This window comes from Lissotriton vulgaris, chromosome 3_2, assembly GCF_964263255.1.
Source record: "Lissotriton vulgaris chromosome 3_2, aLisVul1.2, whole genome shotgun sequence".
NCBI classification, from domain to species: domain Eukaryota; kingdom Metazoa; phylum Chordata; class Amphibia; order Caudata; family Salamandridae; genus Lissotriton; species Lissotriton vulgaris.
Genome location: NC_141690.1, coordinates 59155551 through 59174325, shown reverse-complemented (window position 1 = coordinate 59174325; position 18775 = coordinate 59155551). Strand labels below are relative to the sequence as shown.

Below are 18775 nucleotides of genomic sequence, written 5' to 3'. Positions count from 1 at the left end.
TTACCCTCGTGTGATACCGAGTACCCCATGATTCGTGACTGATAAATCGGCAATTCGGGTAACAGATCGGGCCTTCGCTCCCCCAAGATCGATGTAAAAACCCCCCACGCTTGGCCCCAATTGCCAATGTTTTCATGTACCTTAAAGGCGGCCATTTTTGCGCGCCAAACACTCGGATGCATAAGCTCCTTCTGGCCCTTGACATGCTCCATCTCATAGTGATCAGTAAGCAACGAGAATATGTTTACGTACTCCCCTGCCCATATCCTTTCCTTAATAGCCAAAGGAACATGCTGACCCAATTTTTCTCTACGAGAGGGTGCCGACTCATCCCTCGCAATCGGCAATGGCCGCTTACCTGCACCGGACGTTGTCTCTGCTACTGAACCCGTCCCCTGTGGCTTCTCTACTGCTGCAGCCGGCGTGGACACCCTCGCTGCTTCCTGTGACTCACGCAGTTGCTTCATTAGCTCCTGCGCGTCGACAGTCGTGGCGCCCTCGCTACCTTTTCCCAACCACGCTGCCAATTGTGCTGCCAGCTCGGGCGGCATATCTTCCTCGGACACGGGGGTGACCACAACGGGAATCGGATTCCCTTCCTTCGGCACGGGAGTTGGTGCCTCGAGCGGGGCACTGGGACCCGGGATGTCTTCTCCCGCTGCTCCCCTCCTGGGCCTCTTGTTTTTCCCTCCCGGGGCTGCTCCCGCCAAAGGACGTTTCGGTCCCCCTTCCTCGTTCTTATCCATTCGCCTCTTTAGTTCGGTCATCTCCTTCATGAGAACGCGCAGCATCTGTTCAGTAGTCATGCGCTTTCCCGCCTTCTTCGGCATTCTCCAACAGAGTATCTGCAAAACAAACAAGAACGATTACAACGTTCAAAAATTGGCTCTTCGTTCCGTCTCGAGCTCACGTGCAGCGAGGAGGTGCAGCTTCAGAGCACAGGAACAAGAGGATGCCTTCGGATCTTGCTTCTCCTTTTATCCGTCTTCAGGGCGGGCGTAAACCCGCCCCTGCCTGCCCCTAGGGCGTGGCCAGCCGCGTCAGTGTCTAGGCCAACCCACTCTAGGGCGGGAAAAGGCGCGCCCCGGCTACGCCGCTTCGGGCATACCAGCCGAGACTCGCCTCCCGCCCAAGATGGCTTCCCGGGGGGATCGTGGTACTCTGCCATACGTTCGGGGGGACCGAGTGGTCGCCCCTTTCCAGTAGCAATGGCGCCACAATGCCTGAAGCCACAGCCAGCACCTGAGGGAGAAAGGCGGGCCCAATCACATAGCATAATTAAAGCAGGTGTTTAAAGAATGAAACACAAACTGCGCTTTTCATGTGCTCTCTTTTTGTAGCTGTACATTAACCAGTAGTAAGAATATATTTATGTCAAAATGTTTATTTTTTATGCACTTCTTGGGTAATTGTGGGAAAGTTAAAATCTTTCTGCATGTTTCTACTGCGCCTTTATTTAACTAGCGTATTAAACCACTTCTATTAGTATTTTTGCAACAGCTATCTAACATCCTTTTGATCAGTTTTGCTCTAGATTGGATTTTTATTCTTCGTTTTCAAACTTGCAGTCTCTTTCATATGAAAGATCTACACACCAAGGATTTAAGTGGTTTGTAGGAAAAGTGATGGTGTGACCATTTATTATAAGGAATAAAGAACCCCTTGCTGTACATGATGAGAATATCGCAAGTCACCTTGGAGTTCCATAAACTTCTAAAAAACATGTAATACCTCTCTGCCTTGGCACTACTGCACCACTGATGGCTCTGTCCCTGCTTTAAAAGCCCAGGCATCTATTAACATATACTTTGTGAATGCCTAACGTTTGCAGCAGTAATCTTTTCTCGAATCTCATGCTATTCATAATTGCGCCATCTAGGGGTTGGGATGAGGATTGTCTTTTTTTGTTTTGTGGTCATCATAGTCAACCTTAGTGGTGGTATGTCTGTCCCCCGGACACATGAGACATGCATCCCAAAAATTCCTCTCAGTGGTTGCCCTCTTCAGATCCTTTTTTCTGCCTTTGGGTCTGGATGCAAGACGGAAGAGCCATTGAGAATAATATGAAGAAAGAAGATGGAAATTACACCTAATAGCTCCTGATTTTTGACAGATATTGCTAGGATGCCTTAACCGGTTTCCACTGAGAAAGCACAACTGATAGAAGAACACATGGTCAGAGAATGTATAGATGTGGCACCACAAGGTGTAATAGAGAATACACTCTAAGTACTGCCCAAGTGCCACCACAAATTCGCAGTTGCTGTGCCCCCATACATTGTACACACCCATACAGCCACTCACACACTGAGTCAGTCACCCATAGATCTACTCGCACACCTACTCACTCACCCAGTCAATTACACAGACACTTACTCACACACAGTTGCACACACTCACTCATACAGATACTAACGTGTACTCACTAACCTATACACTCACCCATACAGCCACGCTTACATTGACTCACTCACCCATACAGTCACTCATGTACCCCATCATTCACCTATACTGCCTTTTACATACCCAGTTACTCACCCGTATACCACTGACACAAGCACTCACTCACCTACACAGCCATACGCACACTCATTCACCCATACAGCCCCCCACACACTTAATCACTAACCCATAAATCCACTGCGTCACCCATTCACTCATCACCCACCCACACAAACACTCGGACACCCAGAGAGGTACTCAGACAACCACTCACCCATACAGAAAATCACATACCCACTCGCACACCCACTCGCACACCCATACAGCCACTTAGACACCAACTGACAAGGTGATACAGACATTCATATATATATATATATATATATATCCGCTTGCATTTTCTTCCAGAATTTATAATGGAAAAAAACGACTCATTTCGGTGTGAGCCTTTATCGATAATTTTTTGCTCGGAAGGCCCTCTCTATCAAACATCTCCCTCTGCTCAGAAGGCTGTGCGCACTAGGGAACTCACCCTTGAGCTGCACGAGCGCAGTCCCTGTCACATCCCTCTCACCATACCACGAATACTCTACCCCTCCCGCCCCTTAACCTCTTCAATGCTAATGACAAGGGTAACTTGTCATGCACTGCCCATTCATTTCAATGGAAATCTCATTATATGAGCCTAATTCCAGTAGCATCCAAGTGGTTAAGAATAAATCCTGAGCTGTCAAACAGTGATATTGATGATCTTTTCCCCTCTTATGCCCTCCCACTTAACACCGACAAGACACCTCTGGATTCATGCAAGGTCCCTATGAGCTTAATCCAAACCATCAATGCCAACCTGAACAGGGAACCTTCCCACAACCTCAGAGTTATAAACAATGACAACCTCAAAAGATTGAACATCATGCAGACTCCGACCGCCTTTCACACCTCTCCAATTGAAATGCGTGCAACTCAGTTGCAGATCAGTGAGTAAACTTTACCTCATCCATAAAAACGGGCTTGATATCATCATTCTCACGAAAACTTGGCTAAACGGCTCTTCCACCCCTATCCTTGACCTTCTAGTCCCACCTAGCCATGACATAATTTGATTAGACAGATCCATAAAACAGGTTGTAGGTTTAGCCTGCATACATCGACATACACTCTTGGTCTCACATTCTGATCCCTCCTATCTGACCTCCAGTGATTACCTATGCATCAATATCTCTAGCAATCACGGCCCAGTATGCAAATTACACACATTCTACAACACCCCCTGGAGACAATATTTCCTTCATTGAACAATAAATGGAAATAATCTCCTCCAATGATGACACCCTAGTCTCTCAAATATTAATGGGAGATTTCAACCTTCACTGGTCTAACCCAAATGATCAAGCTGTAAACTGCCTAAAAACCTTCCTATTGGAGCACGAGCTGGCACAATATTGAGAAAGTCCAACCCATAACAAGGGTGAAACTCTAGACCTCATCATCTCCAAAGGAAAAACCATCTCAATAGATGCCATTACCCTTCGTCAATGTTGTTTATTTAGCTCTGCAGCATGACTGAATGCAATTAGGGAGGCAGGATACTGGAGTGGAGGGGTAAGGATGATGTGGCACTACAGGCAGAGATGCTGTGCTCTGAACTGGGAGTGCCAGGCTTGAGTCCCTGCGCAGGCTCAACAGCCTGTGATTCTGGGCAAATCACTTAATCTCATTTTCCTTCAAAAGAATAATGAATGCGAAGTTGTGAAATATAACTGTTGCTCATGTTAAGCGCAAAAAAAAGGGAACATGTGGAATATAATTGGTGCTCACTTAAAGAGCTAATAAATTAAGATTTATGAATTTACGGAATGCAATTGCCACTCATTTAAAAAGCAAAAATAAAATATATTAATAATGAGAAGTTGTAGAATATAGGAATGTAGCTGGTGCTCATGTAAAGCGCTGACACCTTCGGGCCGCGTTCCCCTGATAAAAAATGCCAAAAAAAAAGAAAAAATAGTACCTCAATCACAGCGCGAGCAGCGGATGGACACTAATTAGCATTAATGAACTTGTACTTGGTCAATGCACTTGCAAAAAAAGGAAGTGACGACTTGCATATTCTGCTGAATTAGAAAACGGCAAAGAAGAGTGATAAGCATGCCAATGAATGGTAAGTAATGAGTAGAATTAAATCCCCTTTTTTTAACTTTTTTTTTAGACATAAGAGATTGTCACCATCGCGACAGCCTGCAGGCTCGACCTCAAAATAGCCTATATCCAGTGTAAAAATATTTACACACCGACCATGCCAGCAAGCTCCTCCTCCGACCCTAAGAGTAGTGTATGGTTCATTTCCATGGGTGAACCAGTGTCCTATAGGGAATACAGTCCGTTTTAGTTGTTTCTAATGTCTAGGTGAGGGTAGGGGTGGGCGGAGCTCACAGAGTTGCATAAAATCTCAGTGGAATTCCGCAGAATTCTGCAAGCGGTCGGAGTTGCTCCACCCGCCTACCCCTAGTTAATGAGCAGTGCACATGTGAAGCATGTAGAATACCTGCAGTCATTCATAGCTATTCAGAACTGACTGAATGTGGTAGCAAGCATAATATAAAATGTGTGTCATGTACCTGGCCTTGTGTTGCTTATGTACTGTGTGGCCGTGTTCAGTTTTGTTTATCCACCTGCTCCCTTATCCCAATTTTTGCACTCTGTTTTCAGAATAGCACATTCAAGACGTAACTTTTGAACAGTAACGTTCTAATCACCACCTTCACCTTTAGAGTTAGAGAAGCACTTCCCACAGTCACCTGTAAAATAAAACAATATTCATTTGGTTAAATAGCTACGAAATATACAGAGGACGATTAATGATTCCAGTCTATGTCTCTTCACATTTAGAAATCCATTCTTAAAGAAGACCATTTTTGGAGACAGATATTTTGGTACACCAACGAGAGGCAAAGTAGAAATAGACATGAACGGATAGCCTGTTGCCAAGCACTATTCTTCGTGTATGGGAGGGCGGTTGTGGTAGCACACAGTCGAGCATAATTCTGCATTAGAGAAACCCCGGGCCTGGATACGAGTGCAGCTAGAAGCAGCTGCTGCTTATGTGCCAATAGTGTGCGCACCTCAGAACAAGTGCAAACCACTTCCCCCAAGCCCCTCAAGTTAACGCATTGCATTCCCTCCCAATCCCAGCAGTTTGGTCACCTTAACTTCACGGGGGTTATCTACGGTGGTGCAGCCAGCCAGACTCTAGCCTCTTTTTCCATCCTGCTGCATGCCGCTGATGCTTAGAGGAAGCCTCTGCTGTCTGCTCACGCTCTGATTCACTCTGGAAGTCAGCGAACAAAGGCAAGGGTTGAAAGACCAGTGAAGAGAACAGCTGGTGTCAAAATGCGCACAGGAAGAGCCTGTCAGGAGGAGATCCCATAATAGGGTCAGGCAAAATGCATATTTTGTGGACGGGCCGGTAAACTACGCTCCACGGCGGGTGCCAGAGTTTCTTGCAAAACTTCACGCTCCAAACTGAGTGCTAAAAACTCTGTTGACGAAGTGGAGTTACCCACCCACCATTAGTTCAGGGCCCGTCTGGACAGGGAGCTGTAGTGTTTGTTGCGCGAGGACGACACCAAGTAGAAGGGGTTGGCCAGGAGAGGCCCTGATGTGCGTGTTTATTTGGGCGATACCAGGGTGGGCCGTCAAATAAAAAGTGGCGGGCGGAGCTGTACAGCAGTTACTGCTGACAGACAAGCATCCAATACGTGTCTGCAATTATGCGGCGCACGCAGCGTGCATTGCCAGACCCGTCATCTGCATCCTGACCACCAGGGGGCCTGCTAAGTGGTCCCTCTAGAGAGGCTTGTTAACCTTGCATGGGCGTAACAACGTTAAACTTGTGGTTGGACCTATTGTTAGATACTTTACTTTATGACACCAGGGCCCCTGCAAACACAGTATACACTTTTGCCGATCAGTTACTGAATGTCCAGCTCGGAAATAGATGTAGAAAATAAGATGATGTAACCAATGCTAAAGCACTAAGCGTGTTTAACATTTATCGTTACGAATATTGATGCGTTTTGCACATTATTTTCTTTTTATTCAGTAGCATAATGAAATACATTATCCTCTCACTCTGTCGAGGTAGCATATCTAGTTAGTTCTGATATTTTTGATACATGCATATATTTGCTCTCCCCTCGCGCCTTTCGTCTGCCTCATTCTATTGTAATCCTCACTCTACGAAATTGACACACATTACTATTCAATTCATTCACCTCCCAAAACTGAAACACTGCTTTTTTCCTACTAACGCTATGCTTTAAACTACTACACAGCTAACACAATTCTGACTACATACAACTACAACATATAACAAATATACACTAAATAATGCAAAGCTAGAATACAATACCATTAGCAAAGCAAATGGCTTTAACTTAATCAAAGGCGAGACCTATTGCATTTTCAATGCTTGTTGTTAATGTTTGTACAGCAGTCCTGGATGTCACCAATTCCGTCTGTGAACGAATTCAGGTTAAGTTGAGCAAAACTGAAAATCTGCGAAGAGCACTTTCAGTTTCCATGTCCTGTAGTGAGTGTGGTGCATACAGCGTCATTGACCGTAGATAACCTTAACCTTAACCTCAGCCTCGGGTACCCAAATAGTTGTGTGTGAACCTCCAAAAATGTACGCCACCTAGGGATATACTTCAACCCTGTGTTATATTTCTGCTCACAGATTGATTTTAAACATGAACTTAACCGAGTGTATAATACTTGCTACTTTCTCCTCATTTTGTTATTACAACAGGCCCCCCTCACAACTGGGTGAAGGATTTTATCCTTACAATCTCCATAGTGATCGGCGTCGGAGGCTGCTGGTTCGCATACACCCAGGGCAAAACCTCAAAAGAACACATTTCTCAAATGATGAAAGATTTGGAAAGTCTCCAGAAATCCGAACAAAGCCTTCTTGAACTACAGGAAAGGTATGCGAGTAAAAATGCGTCCGTGGATTTCCCACCATGTTGTTGGGTTTAAGTACGTTACATTACTGGTCCTTCCTAAAATCTAAAGCACCAGAGGAAAAATCAATATTGCTGCTGTTTTTCAAGTTTAGCAAGATTAATATGTACTTACCATTCAGGATCTGTGACTTCATATCTATAGATAAGACTCTTTTTTTATTGTTTGTCATTCCGTTCCTTTTTTGCTTGTACTCTGTGAGAGGCTTAACGGAATTGGTGCGTATTTCTAGTTGCAAACTGAAGCTATCTCCTATCTGGAACTCCAGACCCAGGTTATTCGTGTTTAGGTTCAGGCTGCCAATTAAATATTGGCACAATCCAGCCATTTCTGAGAGCAATCTATTGAATGATATAGTCTGTAAAATATTAGAGAATATTTCAATCTGGATACTGATTTTGAGTATGAGACCCCACCCCCACAGCGAATTTTTAAGATCACAAAGGAAGAGTCTCACTTAAAGTCTAGTTGAATATGGCCATATTTTTGTTCTAGAGTGCATAAGGATTTGTGCACACAGATACTTCAAAAAACACACTTGGAATAAGACATGTATCAATAAGTGGGTTGCCGTGAATTACAGAGATATTTTTCACCCATAGTATTGTGTCATCACATTGAGAAGAGTGAAGCTTGAGGTGCTCATAATGTCACTCTGAACCCAGTGGTGCAAACAAATCCTTGTTTTTCACTTGTTACCCCCCTGCTAATTATATTATTTATGGGCCCCAAAATATTCTGCCCTTACATTCAACTGTCGCACAGCAGTAGAGAGTTTAGGGGAAGCCATACATAACATGGCCTCATCATCTCCCTGTTGTATAAAAACAAATCCTGGCCTCCTGTCACTTGCCGGCAGCACCATATATATGGTGCATCCTTCCTCCTCCCCTCCCTAATCTGTGTTGGTTGCTCTCATCAGAGCAGAGTCAACACTGCATTGATATGAGCAACCTGGAATTTCTTAATGATGTACCCGTTGTGGGAATGTTGCACAGTTCACAGTTCACCTATATTCTGAAGCACACCTCAAATTCAGTAAATGAGTAATAATTGTTACTGGTTGTGAAGAGTTGTATGATGCCTACAGGCGTATATTATCAGTCTGTGATTGGTTGAATGTTCATACTTCTCCCTCGTGCTGAATGTTCAGATGCCTGGCACCGGGATACGGGCAATTAATGGCTTGAACCTTTTAGAGGCAAGTTGTTGTACTGAATGAAGAGTTCTGAAGTGAAACCAAATTCTTGGTATATTGACAGCTCAGATTTAGTAATGCTGCTTTATCAGGGACATATAGTTTTATAGATCCACTTTTCTAATGTTTTATAGGAACTATTTTCTTTTCTCTTTCCCCGGTGCATTTCAAGCAAGTTGAGTTTAAGGGAGTATGGAATTTATTCAGAAACCAATACTGTATGGCTCCCTGGATACGTCTCACTGAAAACATCTCAACTTGTTCACGCCTATTTAATAAGCATAACATCCATGACTTGAAAAGAAAAAATCAAGCTTTTTTTTGGCCTTTTGTTTGGTGCTAGCCTCATAACTGTGCAGTGTTTTGAATATAAAAGGTAGCCGTAGTGGGAAGAAACGTTTTGTTTCTCATTGTGGCTCTGTTATAGCAGTGAATAAACAGGTTAAGAATCTAGTATTCATGATAATGGCACTCATTGAAAGTCATACATAACAATCGAACATGCACTTAAAGTTGAGCTACAGCCTAGGATGCTGAAAGTCAGTCTATCCCTTCTCCAAGCACTCTCCGGGTTGGATTTGAAAACGTTCCTTTAAAAATATATTTTTTTGTTCTCTAACCAAAAGAATGCGTATTTGCGGGCCGCCAAGGCCCTGCAATTTTTGAGTTTGCAAAGTTTGCCCACCTCTTCACATTAGAGCATATTGATGTACTAAATATTTAGGCTGTAAGCTATTTATCAAATACTTATTTTATTTCCATTCCTCCATAGCTAGATATTTTATGCAAAAATCAACATAAGTTTTATTCCTGAAAAGCATTAATGAATCTAACCTGATCCTTTCGTTTGGGGTTGCTAGAATGTTTTGAATAATAATTCACAATCAAAGTAGTATTCTTTTTTTATGCTTATGAAAACTTGAGAGCAGATTGAATCAGCTATTTGAATCATGCTCTATTTTTCTGGGAACTTAAACGGATTGCTTCTCATTAGATCTTCAAAGGCTAAGGTCTTTCTTTGTGTCAGTGGACACATGTAGGCTCTCTTGGAGTAAAAGGCTGGTCTTGGTGACATTTTCCCTTAGCCACTCCTTAAGGCTGAAGAATTTGAGATGGCTTTGTACATTAATTTTTTTCTGTGGGAGAAAAGCATTCGTTTTAACATGGAGTCTCCAAAGCTGCCTTGTGAAAACCCTTCTGTATTGTGAGCTAACAGTTCTTTGAGGTATCAGCTGCTCTACCTGTTGTTTTGTACGGATGTATGACGTTACAACGCATTATTTTTCAACGCAGACCGTAACATCTCAATTTTTACAACGCAGGATCCATTACAATGCATGCCTTTACAACGCATGTCATTAATTTAATTAATTTAATTTAATTAATTTTAAAATAGTAATTTATTTAATTTAATAAATTTAATTCTATTTATTTAATTAATTTAAAAATTGTAATTAATTTAATTTAATTAATTTAATTAATTTTAAAATTGTAATTAAAGTAATTTAATTAATTTTATTAATTTAATTTAATTGAATTAAAAAAAGGAATTGACATAATTTAATTAAATTAATTTAAATAATTTAATTTAATTATTTTAAAATTGTAATTAATTTAATTTAATTAATGTAATTTAATTAATGTAATTTAATTAATGTAATTTAATTAATTTATAAATTGTAAATAATATAATTTAATTAATTTAATTTAATTAAATGTATTTAATTCATTTAATTTATTTAATTTATTTAACGTCGTTTTTTTAAAAAACTGAACCCCAAAAATACCCCTGTACCCCAAAACCCAAACCCAGCCCTAAAACCTAAAAATACCCCTGTACCCCAAAACCCAAACCCAGCCCTGAAACCTAAAAATACCCCTGTACCCCAAAACCCAAACCCAGCCCTAAAACCTAAAAATACCCCTGTACCCCAAAACCCTAACCCAGCCCTGAAACCTAAAAATACCCCTGTACCCCAAAACCCAAACCCAGCCCTGAAACCTAAAAATACCCCTGTACCCCAAAACCCAAACCCAGCCCTGAAACCTAAAAATACCCCTGTACCCCAAAACCCAAACCCAGCCCTAAAACCTAAAAATACCCCTGTACCCCAAAACCCAAACCCAGCCCTGAAACCTAAAAATACCCCTGTACCCCTTTTCCCAAACCCAGCCCTAAAACCTAAAAATACCCCTGTACCCCAAAACACAAACCCAGCCCTAAAACCTAAAAATACCCCTTTACCCCAAAACACTAACCCAGCCCTGAAACCTAAAAATACCCCTGTACCCCAAAACCCAAACCCAGCCCTGAAACCTAAAAATACCCAAACATCCCAAAACATATACCTCAGTACCCCAAAACATATACTCCTATACTCATACTTATTTTTAAAATTACTTAAATTAATATATTTAATTTATAATATAAAAAACATAAATAAATATATTTATTTATAATTAATATTAATTAAATTAATTAAATAATATTAAATAAAATAAAAACAAATGATATACTTACCTATACTTACGTTGTAATGGCATGCGTTGTAATAGCATCTGCTATGTAATGTCATTCGTTGTAAAGGCATGCGATGTTATGGATCCAGCGTTGTAAAAGTTGCGTTGTAATAGAAGTCCGTTGTAAAAGTTGCGATGTAACGGTGCAATACCGTTTTGTACAGCTCCCTCTGTTACGGCATGTAGGGCACAGCCCTCTCATGAAGTGATTTGTTTTCCAATTTTGAATTTATTTTTATTAACTGTGCGATTACTTAAAATCTTTACAGTATAAAACACATGAACAACTCCCCCCTCCCAACCACCATTCCCCCTGGAGCAACCCGGTATTCAGCTTTAAAATAGCACCATGGGTACTAAATGGGCTTTATTTAATGCTTTTTGTCCATTTAAAACTTCAATTTAACAAAGAGTTAAAATATTGGGTCAAAACCCTTTCACACTTTTACTCCTGTAGGGATCAATGGTTATATAAAAATCCAACAGGGTCATTCCCTCCAAGATGTCAATTGTCATTAATAAAAGTTCTTAGTGTGCCCCCTAGTGGGCCCTATGTTCACTTTATGATTCCAGTGTCCGTGCGAAAACCCCCTGGGTTAGGTGACGACTGACAGGGTTAGGACACCAGATGATTTGTATTACAGAATGACAGGGACCCTGAAATCTTCTGCCTTTTCATGGGAATCAAGTGCAATTCTAATTTGATGGGTAAGCTTGCAAACTCTGGCAAGTAAGCAAGTTGTGGTTTCTGAAAAGCACCATTCCGCGCCTCACTGCAAGTTCTGAGGCCCATGTCCCTTAAGGCCGGGCACAGCAAACGACGACGATCGCTGGCCAGCTTTGAGGCAGCAGCATAAAAGATGTAGCCAGGATTCTCTGTGGTAATTGCATAACTGGCAGGAGAGGATGTTGTTTGTACGTGCCCATTTTCGAGGCAAAGAGCATGCCCCTTCACGAAATTCTTTACTCTGCCTGGGCCAAAGCTGTGATGCGCCAAGTCCAGACCATCTCGTTTGAACTGGATCGATCCTCACTCTGGTACAACCCTCTCACACTGGCCCTGGATGAGTCATATACTCCTGGGAAAGTTCAACCATATTTGCGAGACTCATTTCAGCCCAAGCAAGAAATACAATTCTGTACTTGCACCTCATGGCCCTCAAGATTTCGGACTTGTTTTTCAGTAGAGTTAAGATGCATGCAGTACCTTCCAAGAGGATGCAATTTTACATCATCAGTTTGTTTGGTCTCTTTTCAGAAACGTGCATTCAAACTTTTCTCCAAAATATATTTGCCAATTACTGGCTCTATTGTGTAACCCTATGAAGAAAAGCAAAATGTTTGTATGTATGTTTTATTTTTGTTTTGAAGTTCAAGAGTGGGGCAAATTAATATGTAGTCGTAAATTAAAAGGATTTCCAGTGAACCCTGTTTGGAGCTTGTAAAATGTGTGTTTTTTTGTGTTTTAGATTATTACATTTGTACTTATCCTGGTCGCCATGCTTTCTCAAATAGGTAAAACATTTTAAAGGCACACATCTTGTGTCAAGTTTACATTCCTGCTGACTTAAATCGATGTGTATATTTTAAAACTATGCAAAAGAAAAAACAAAATTCTGCATATTTTGTGCAATGATACAGTAGTTTCTCAAACTGATACCTGAAATTGTTGGTTACATTTGTCTGAATGTTATAGACTTGAAAAGGCACAAGAGGAGAATAGGACTGTTGCAGTCGAAAAACAAAATTTGGAGCGCAAAATGATGGATGAAATTTGTGATGCTAAACGTGAAGCCCATCGGTTGAGAGAGCTGAGAGAAGGAGCAGAGTGTGAACTCAGCAGACTCAAGTATGCGGAGGAGGAGTTAGTGCAGGTATGGGAATATGTGACGTGCATTGCAACAGGTTAGGACATCAGTTCCAAAAACCTTATGTTTCTAACTCTAATTGCTTAGGACATTGCTGTGGTGTCTAAACCATACTTATTGGGGCCCTGCTGTGTATAGTAAGTATACCGTTCTTCTATCTGCATGAAAAAGACTACTCCCATTGCCTTTATTCTAGTTAAAAGTACCATTTCTATTGGCTCTTACTCAGGTTGATTCTGCAACGTGTTTTTTGTTCCTCATCATTTTTTGGACCTATTTCTCTGCACAGTTCACTCTATCGGCTGTTGTATCAGAACATGCTCTTCCTCTTTTTTGTTTATTTGAACAGCTACAAGCTTATACTAATGTATGCAAATAATTTGGCATGCACCTTATTCGCCTTCATTTTAGTTGATTTTCCTGGAAAAATGCTGTTAATTCAATGATTTGTGAAGGAATTAGCAAATATCGAAAAATCCTGGCTTTTCCAAAAGGGTACATCAACTAACATTTTAGTAGTAATTGACGGATCAAGCAAGAAATTGTGAAAGAAATTAACTCTGTATCGAAGATCAAGTTTCAGGATCATGCACGGTCACAAGAAATTACAATGAAGAACGAAAATGAAGACTCCATTGATTTTGCTCCTTGTATCCAAATATATCTGAATTAAAGTATAACATCAATTAATAACGACCCATAAGTAACTTAAAAAAAAAATTAAGGGTGCTGGGGAGTATATCCGTTCAAACACTGCATTTGTATATTGGCCTAACTGGTTTGGATTGAAAGGGTTTCGGCCAAAGCTCAAATCGGGATCTTTTAAGAGATTGCTGCGGTGATCTGAGGGTATTTTAGGAATGACTGGGGGGAGTGTAAGGACTAGCTGACATGTTTACGTTCCCTTGAGGATATTTTGGCCTTATCTGAGGGCTCACCCAGTCTCTAAGGGTGAATTGAAATTTGTTATGGTCCAGGTGAGTGTGAGGACAGGTCAATGGTCTCGGAGAGCAGGCCTATGGATTCTAAGTGCCTGCTAGATGTGGCTGTGGCCGCACCAGGAGTTCCCGGGCACAGTAATGGACCCCCTTGAGATCGACAGAAAAGGGAGGCACAACAAATGGTAGCTCATTCCGGTCTATTCATCTTTCAGGGGTAATGTGTTTGGTGGATATTTGGTACATCTGGATGCCAGTATTAAGGCACGGCAGAGTCCACATAAGTTTATTTATTTATTTATTTATTTATAAAGTTTTAAATAGCGCAAACTTGACCCAAAAGGGTATCAGAGCGCTTTACATTTAGGATTGTTGCGTTAGAAGTTACATTAGTTACAAGAGCATAGTAAGTTTTAACTATTTACGACATTTTGTAATTAAAAATACATAGTAACATGAAAACACAGCGATGCGTCAGTTCCTGTGTCCTTGGGGAGGCGATGTGACTGGTCTGCATGCAGGAGAAGTGATGCATCGATTCCAAGACTGTTGAAGCCTGTGGGTGCTGCATTAGAAAAAACTTGGCGCACAGGTGCGATGCGCGGAAATCCAGTGCACACTGGTGGTCGATGTGGCAACAAACAGGCTCTGCGTCGATTTCTTCAGCCGCCGGACCTAGGATGCGTCCTTTCCTTTAGCTGCATAGCAGGTCCTGCGTCAGTTGGTGTGGTGGTCTTGGACTTTGGAGACTGGTGCACTGAACTCGGTGTGCGACAGTTCTTCGGACTGCTGACAGGCGCTGCGTTGATTTCCTCAGCCGCAAGGGCTGTGCATCAGGATTTTCTTCCTCACAGTGGTGCTGCATTGGAAAATATAGCCCCAAGAAGGGTGAAGCGTTGATTTTGTAGGCTTCTGAAGTTCTTTGTAGTTCTTTGCATTAGGAACAATCTCCAAGGTCCCAGAACTGGATTTTGCAGCACAAGGCAGGTCAGAGCTCCTAGCAGTTGAGTTCAAGGATGCTGCAGGTGAAGTCTTTGTCATTCATTCGGAAATCTTTATTCGGCTATATTCCAAGCCATAAAAGAATGCATAAAAACAAAGGATTTCGGATTTAGAAAAATAGAATATAAACAATATTTCTTAACCCCTTTCCTGCAGGGGTTATTCCTCCGCTGTGCTGGGGGGGAGGGAGGCGCGCACAGCGCCCGCATGCTCATGACGAGCTGAGCTTGTCATGAGCTACAGTGCTCCTGTGCTCATGACGAGCTCAGCTCGTCACAGGTGCATTGGCTTCATGGAACGTTCAGCACAGCGGGGAATTCTCCCTGCACCTGAGCGTTCCACGGGCCATGACGAGCTGAGCTCGTCATGAGCACCGGAGCTCCGTGGCTCATGACGGGCTCAGCTCGTCATGAGCATGGGAGGGGTTAAAAAGAAAAAAGAAACAAATCATATCACCGCCCTAGACACAACAATAATTCTACTGAGACAAAAAGGAATCTGCATTCCTGGTTCCATATGGCAACATTTTTAAAGCATCAGTATGTATATAGTACAATGATAAAATACAATATAAGCTCATTTCCGAACAATATTTCTAAGTCGAACTGAAGAGGAGATAGATCTATAAACCATCAGACAAATACATTCATCATTTAAAAGCTGGAGACAGTGCAAGGCTGTCTGGCATCTTCTTATTTCCAAATGTTTTAAAAGTGGTATTAAAAAAGAGCACCTTGGAGTAATATAAAGATTGCAAAAGAACATAAAGTGCAACATGCTTTGCTTCGATTTTGAATCATTTGGGCAGACGTCCAGTCCAGCATCTGTATAAGCATTTCGTGGATATGAAACCAACAGATGTGAGCTTCCAAACCTAAACCTTATAAGATAATATAATTTGTCATGACTAAAGTAAAAAGAAAGGTAAGGCTCGGTCCCCGTTGAGCAAACCAAAAGTGATTGGTCAAAAACCCTTCTTTTACCCATCTCCTGCATATCTCTTTCCAAGTACAGATACGTCATTTTTTTTTTTTTTTTTTGGAATATATTTTTATTGCAGGAATCAGCAAACTGTTACATATATGACCAGCATCAAAAATACACTGAAATCAATCGACTGCATCCCGTCCACCCCCCGCAGCCCGTTTTTATACACGATCATTCAGCCCACAGTCCAAAAGTCGGGCGATAAAATCCAGTGGGGGTTCAGCAGGAGCAAAAGGCTGGTCCGGATAATCCACTGTCCGTCATCTGCTTTTCTAAACAAGCCCCCAAATCCAAAAAAAAGGTCCCACCCACAAAACACTAACTTGTAAAGAAATCCCTCCCCCACCCAACCCCGCCATCCGTGTATGGTAGCAGCCGCAATAGGATTCGTGAGAGGACCCAAGATGAGCGTATCAGAAACAGAAAACACCAGTGCCTATCGGGACTCAGGGCGCGCTGCTATCTCACTATCAGAGTCGCTGGGGGCGCAATAGTCTCTGAGGGCCTGCACTAGTGTCTCCCATTCCAGCGCTGCCTCCTGTGCTTTTTCGTTACGTTGTCTCCCAGCCAGTTGGTATCTCAGCGTGCTTTCCCCCGCCGCCCACTTCAATAGTTCGCTATGCCACCTGCTCCCAGTCGGACCCGCTCGTGCCTTCCAGTTCCTGGTCACCTCTCGTTTGGCCAAGAGAAGCCCTAAATCAATAAATTTACTGGAAATTTTGTTTTTGGGGGTATGTGGAAACCAATGCAACAGACCCACCGCCGCATCAACCGATAGGGGTCTCCCCGTCACCTCCGTCAGGGTCTTCTCCACCTCCACCCAATAGGAGGATAGACCCGGGCAGGCCCACAACATATGGAGGAGGTCTGCCTCTGGCGCCGGGCATCTGGGGCAGGTTGCCGAGCCCGTGGCGAAGTATTGTTGGATTTTCGCCGGGGTCAGGTATGCCCGATGGAGTACATAATAGTGGACCAACTGAAAACGGGCGTGGCGCGTCCCCTTCCAAGCTCGCCGCACGAGCTGAGACCAGGTCGCTTCTGGGATTTCCTTGCCTATGTCTGCCTCCCACCGGACCTTGAGGGTCGTAAGGGGGGTCAGCCCTTCATTGATCAATCTACCGTAGAGGCAGGTGACCGCCTTCACCGTGCCCGCAGACATCATGACGTATTGGCACACCGGAGACGTAGGAGGTTCCTCCTGACCGCCTTTCCAATGCGCCTGGATCGCACGGACCAGGGCAGAGTGCAACAGGAAGTCTCCGGGGGGAATCTCGAAGCGGTCAATGAGCTCCTGGCAGGGCAAGAGTACCCCAGCCTCATAAAGATCCCCCACCAACTGCAACCCCGCGTTCTCCCAGTCTGCCAATCGTGACCAATCCCCGCCATGGGGCAAGGCCGTCAGCATCCCCAACGGTATTTCCGGCGCATACGGTATCCGCAGTTGGCCCCTGGCGTGAGCCCGGTTCCAACACAGGCGAATGGTCTTTTCCTCCAACGTCAGGTCCTGTAAGGTCAGACGTTGGCGTAGAGCTATGAAGGATAAGACATGCCTGGCCATCCCCGTACCTCTCCTGTCCTCCGGGCCTCGGAATTCCCTGGCAATCTCCTGGGTGAGGGTCTGGAGCTGCGCCGCCAGATAGTATTTCTCAAAATCCGGCACCGCAAGTCCACCCTCAGCTTTTGGCCTCATCAGGGTCTTAAGGGCCACTCTATGGCGGCCCGAGCCCCAAAGGAATCCGGTCATCATCGACCGTAGGAGCCTAAATGTGGCTGGCGGGATCCAAACTGGCAGCGCCCGGAAATAGTACAGCAGCCGGGGGAGAGCCACCATTTTGAGGAGGGCGACCCGCCCCGCCAACGAAAGCGGTAGTGTAGCCCAGAAGTCCATGTTCCCCCGTAGAGCTCGACTGCATCTGGTGATGTTTCCATCTAGGAGGTCAGATGGATCATGGTAAATGTACACCCCCAGGTACCTGAAGCAGTCAGGTTCCCATCTAAGTTCTCCATTGAGGACTGGACTAGGGGTGCCTCTGCGAACCGGGAAAAGGCATGTCTTGGCCCAATTCACTCGTAGGCCCGAGACCGCCCCAAACGCCGTGAGCGCCGTCTCAGCTCCATGTAGGGCCTCGACTGGGTCCTCAAGGAAGAGCAATAGGTCGTCGGCATATAACGAAACATGGTGCGGGCCCGAAGGGGTCCAGAAACCACTGTAATGTGCCCCCGACCGGAGTAGCACTGCGAGGGGCTCCACCGCCAGCGCGAAGAGAAGTGGGGATAACGAACAGCCCTGTCTCGTGCCTCTTTCGACCGGGTACTGCGAGGAAATTAAAGGGCCCGCCCAAACCCTGGCCGACACGGAGGCGTATAAGACCGCGGTCCATCTGATGAAGCCCTCTCCGAGGCCAAATCGTCGCAACACCGTGTGTAGGTAGTCCCATTCCAGGCTATCAAACGCCTTCTCTAAGTCCACCGACAGGACCACTGGGCACGGAGCATCCATTAGCGGCTCACCCAGCAAGCGGAACAACCTGCGGATGTTCATTGTTGTATTGCGCTTGGGGATGAACCCGGCCTGGTCCTCATGCACTAGGGAGGCCATGTGGCCAACCAGTCTCGAGGCCAAGATGCTGCTCAGGATCTTATAATCGACCGTCAGCATCGATAAGGGACGGTAGGACGCCGGATCGGTTGAGTCTCGCCCCGGCTTGAGGAGGGGAACCACCAGGGCCTCACGCATCGAGCCAGGCAGTCGGCCAAGCCTCTTCGCCTCTCTATAAACAATCACCAGTCTCGGA

At 44.0% G+C, this 18775-nt stretch overlaps 1 protein-coding gene across 1 annotated transcript in view; it reads left to right on the top strand.

Annotated features, from left to right (window-relative positions):
- The window catches only part of STIM2 (stromal interaction molecule 2), a 493142-nt gene that overhangs the window by 446633 nt on the left and 27734 nt on the right, over nt 1-18775 (top strand). Inside the window, exons 6-7 of the mRNA XM_086964004.1 lie at nt 7253-7430; nt 12882-13059. Coding sequence (XP_086820130.1) covers nt 7253-7430; nt 12882-13059 — 356 coding nt within the window. The remainder of the gene's footprint in view (nt 1-7252; nt 7431-12881; nt 13060-18775) is intronic.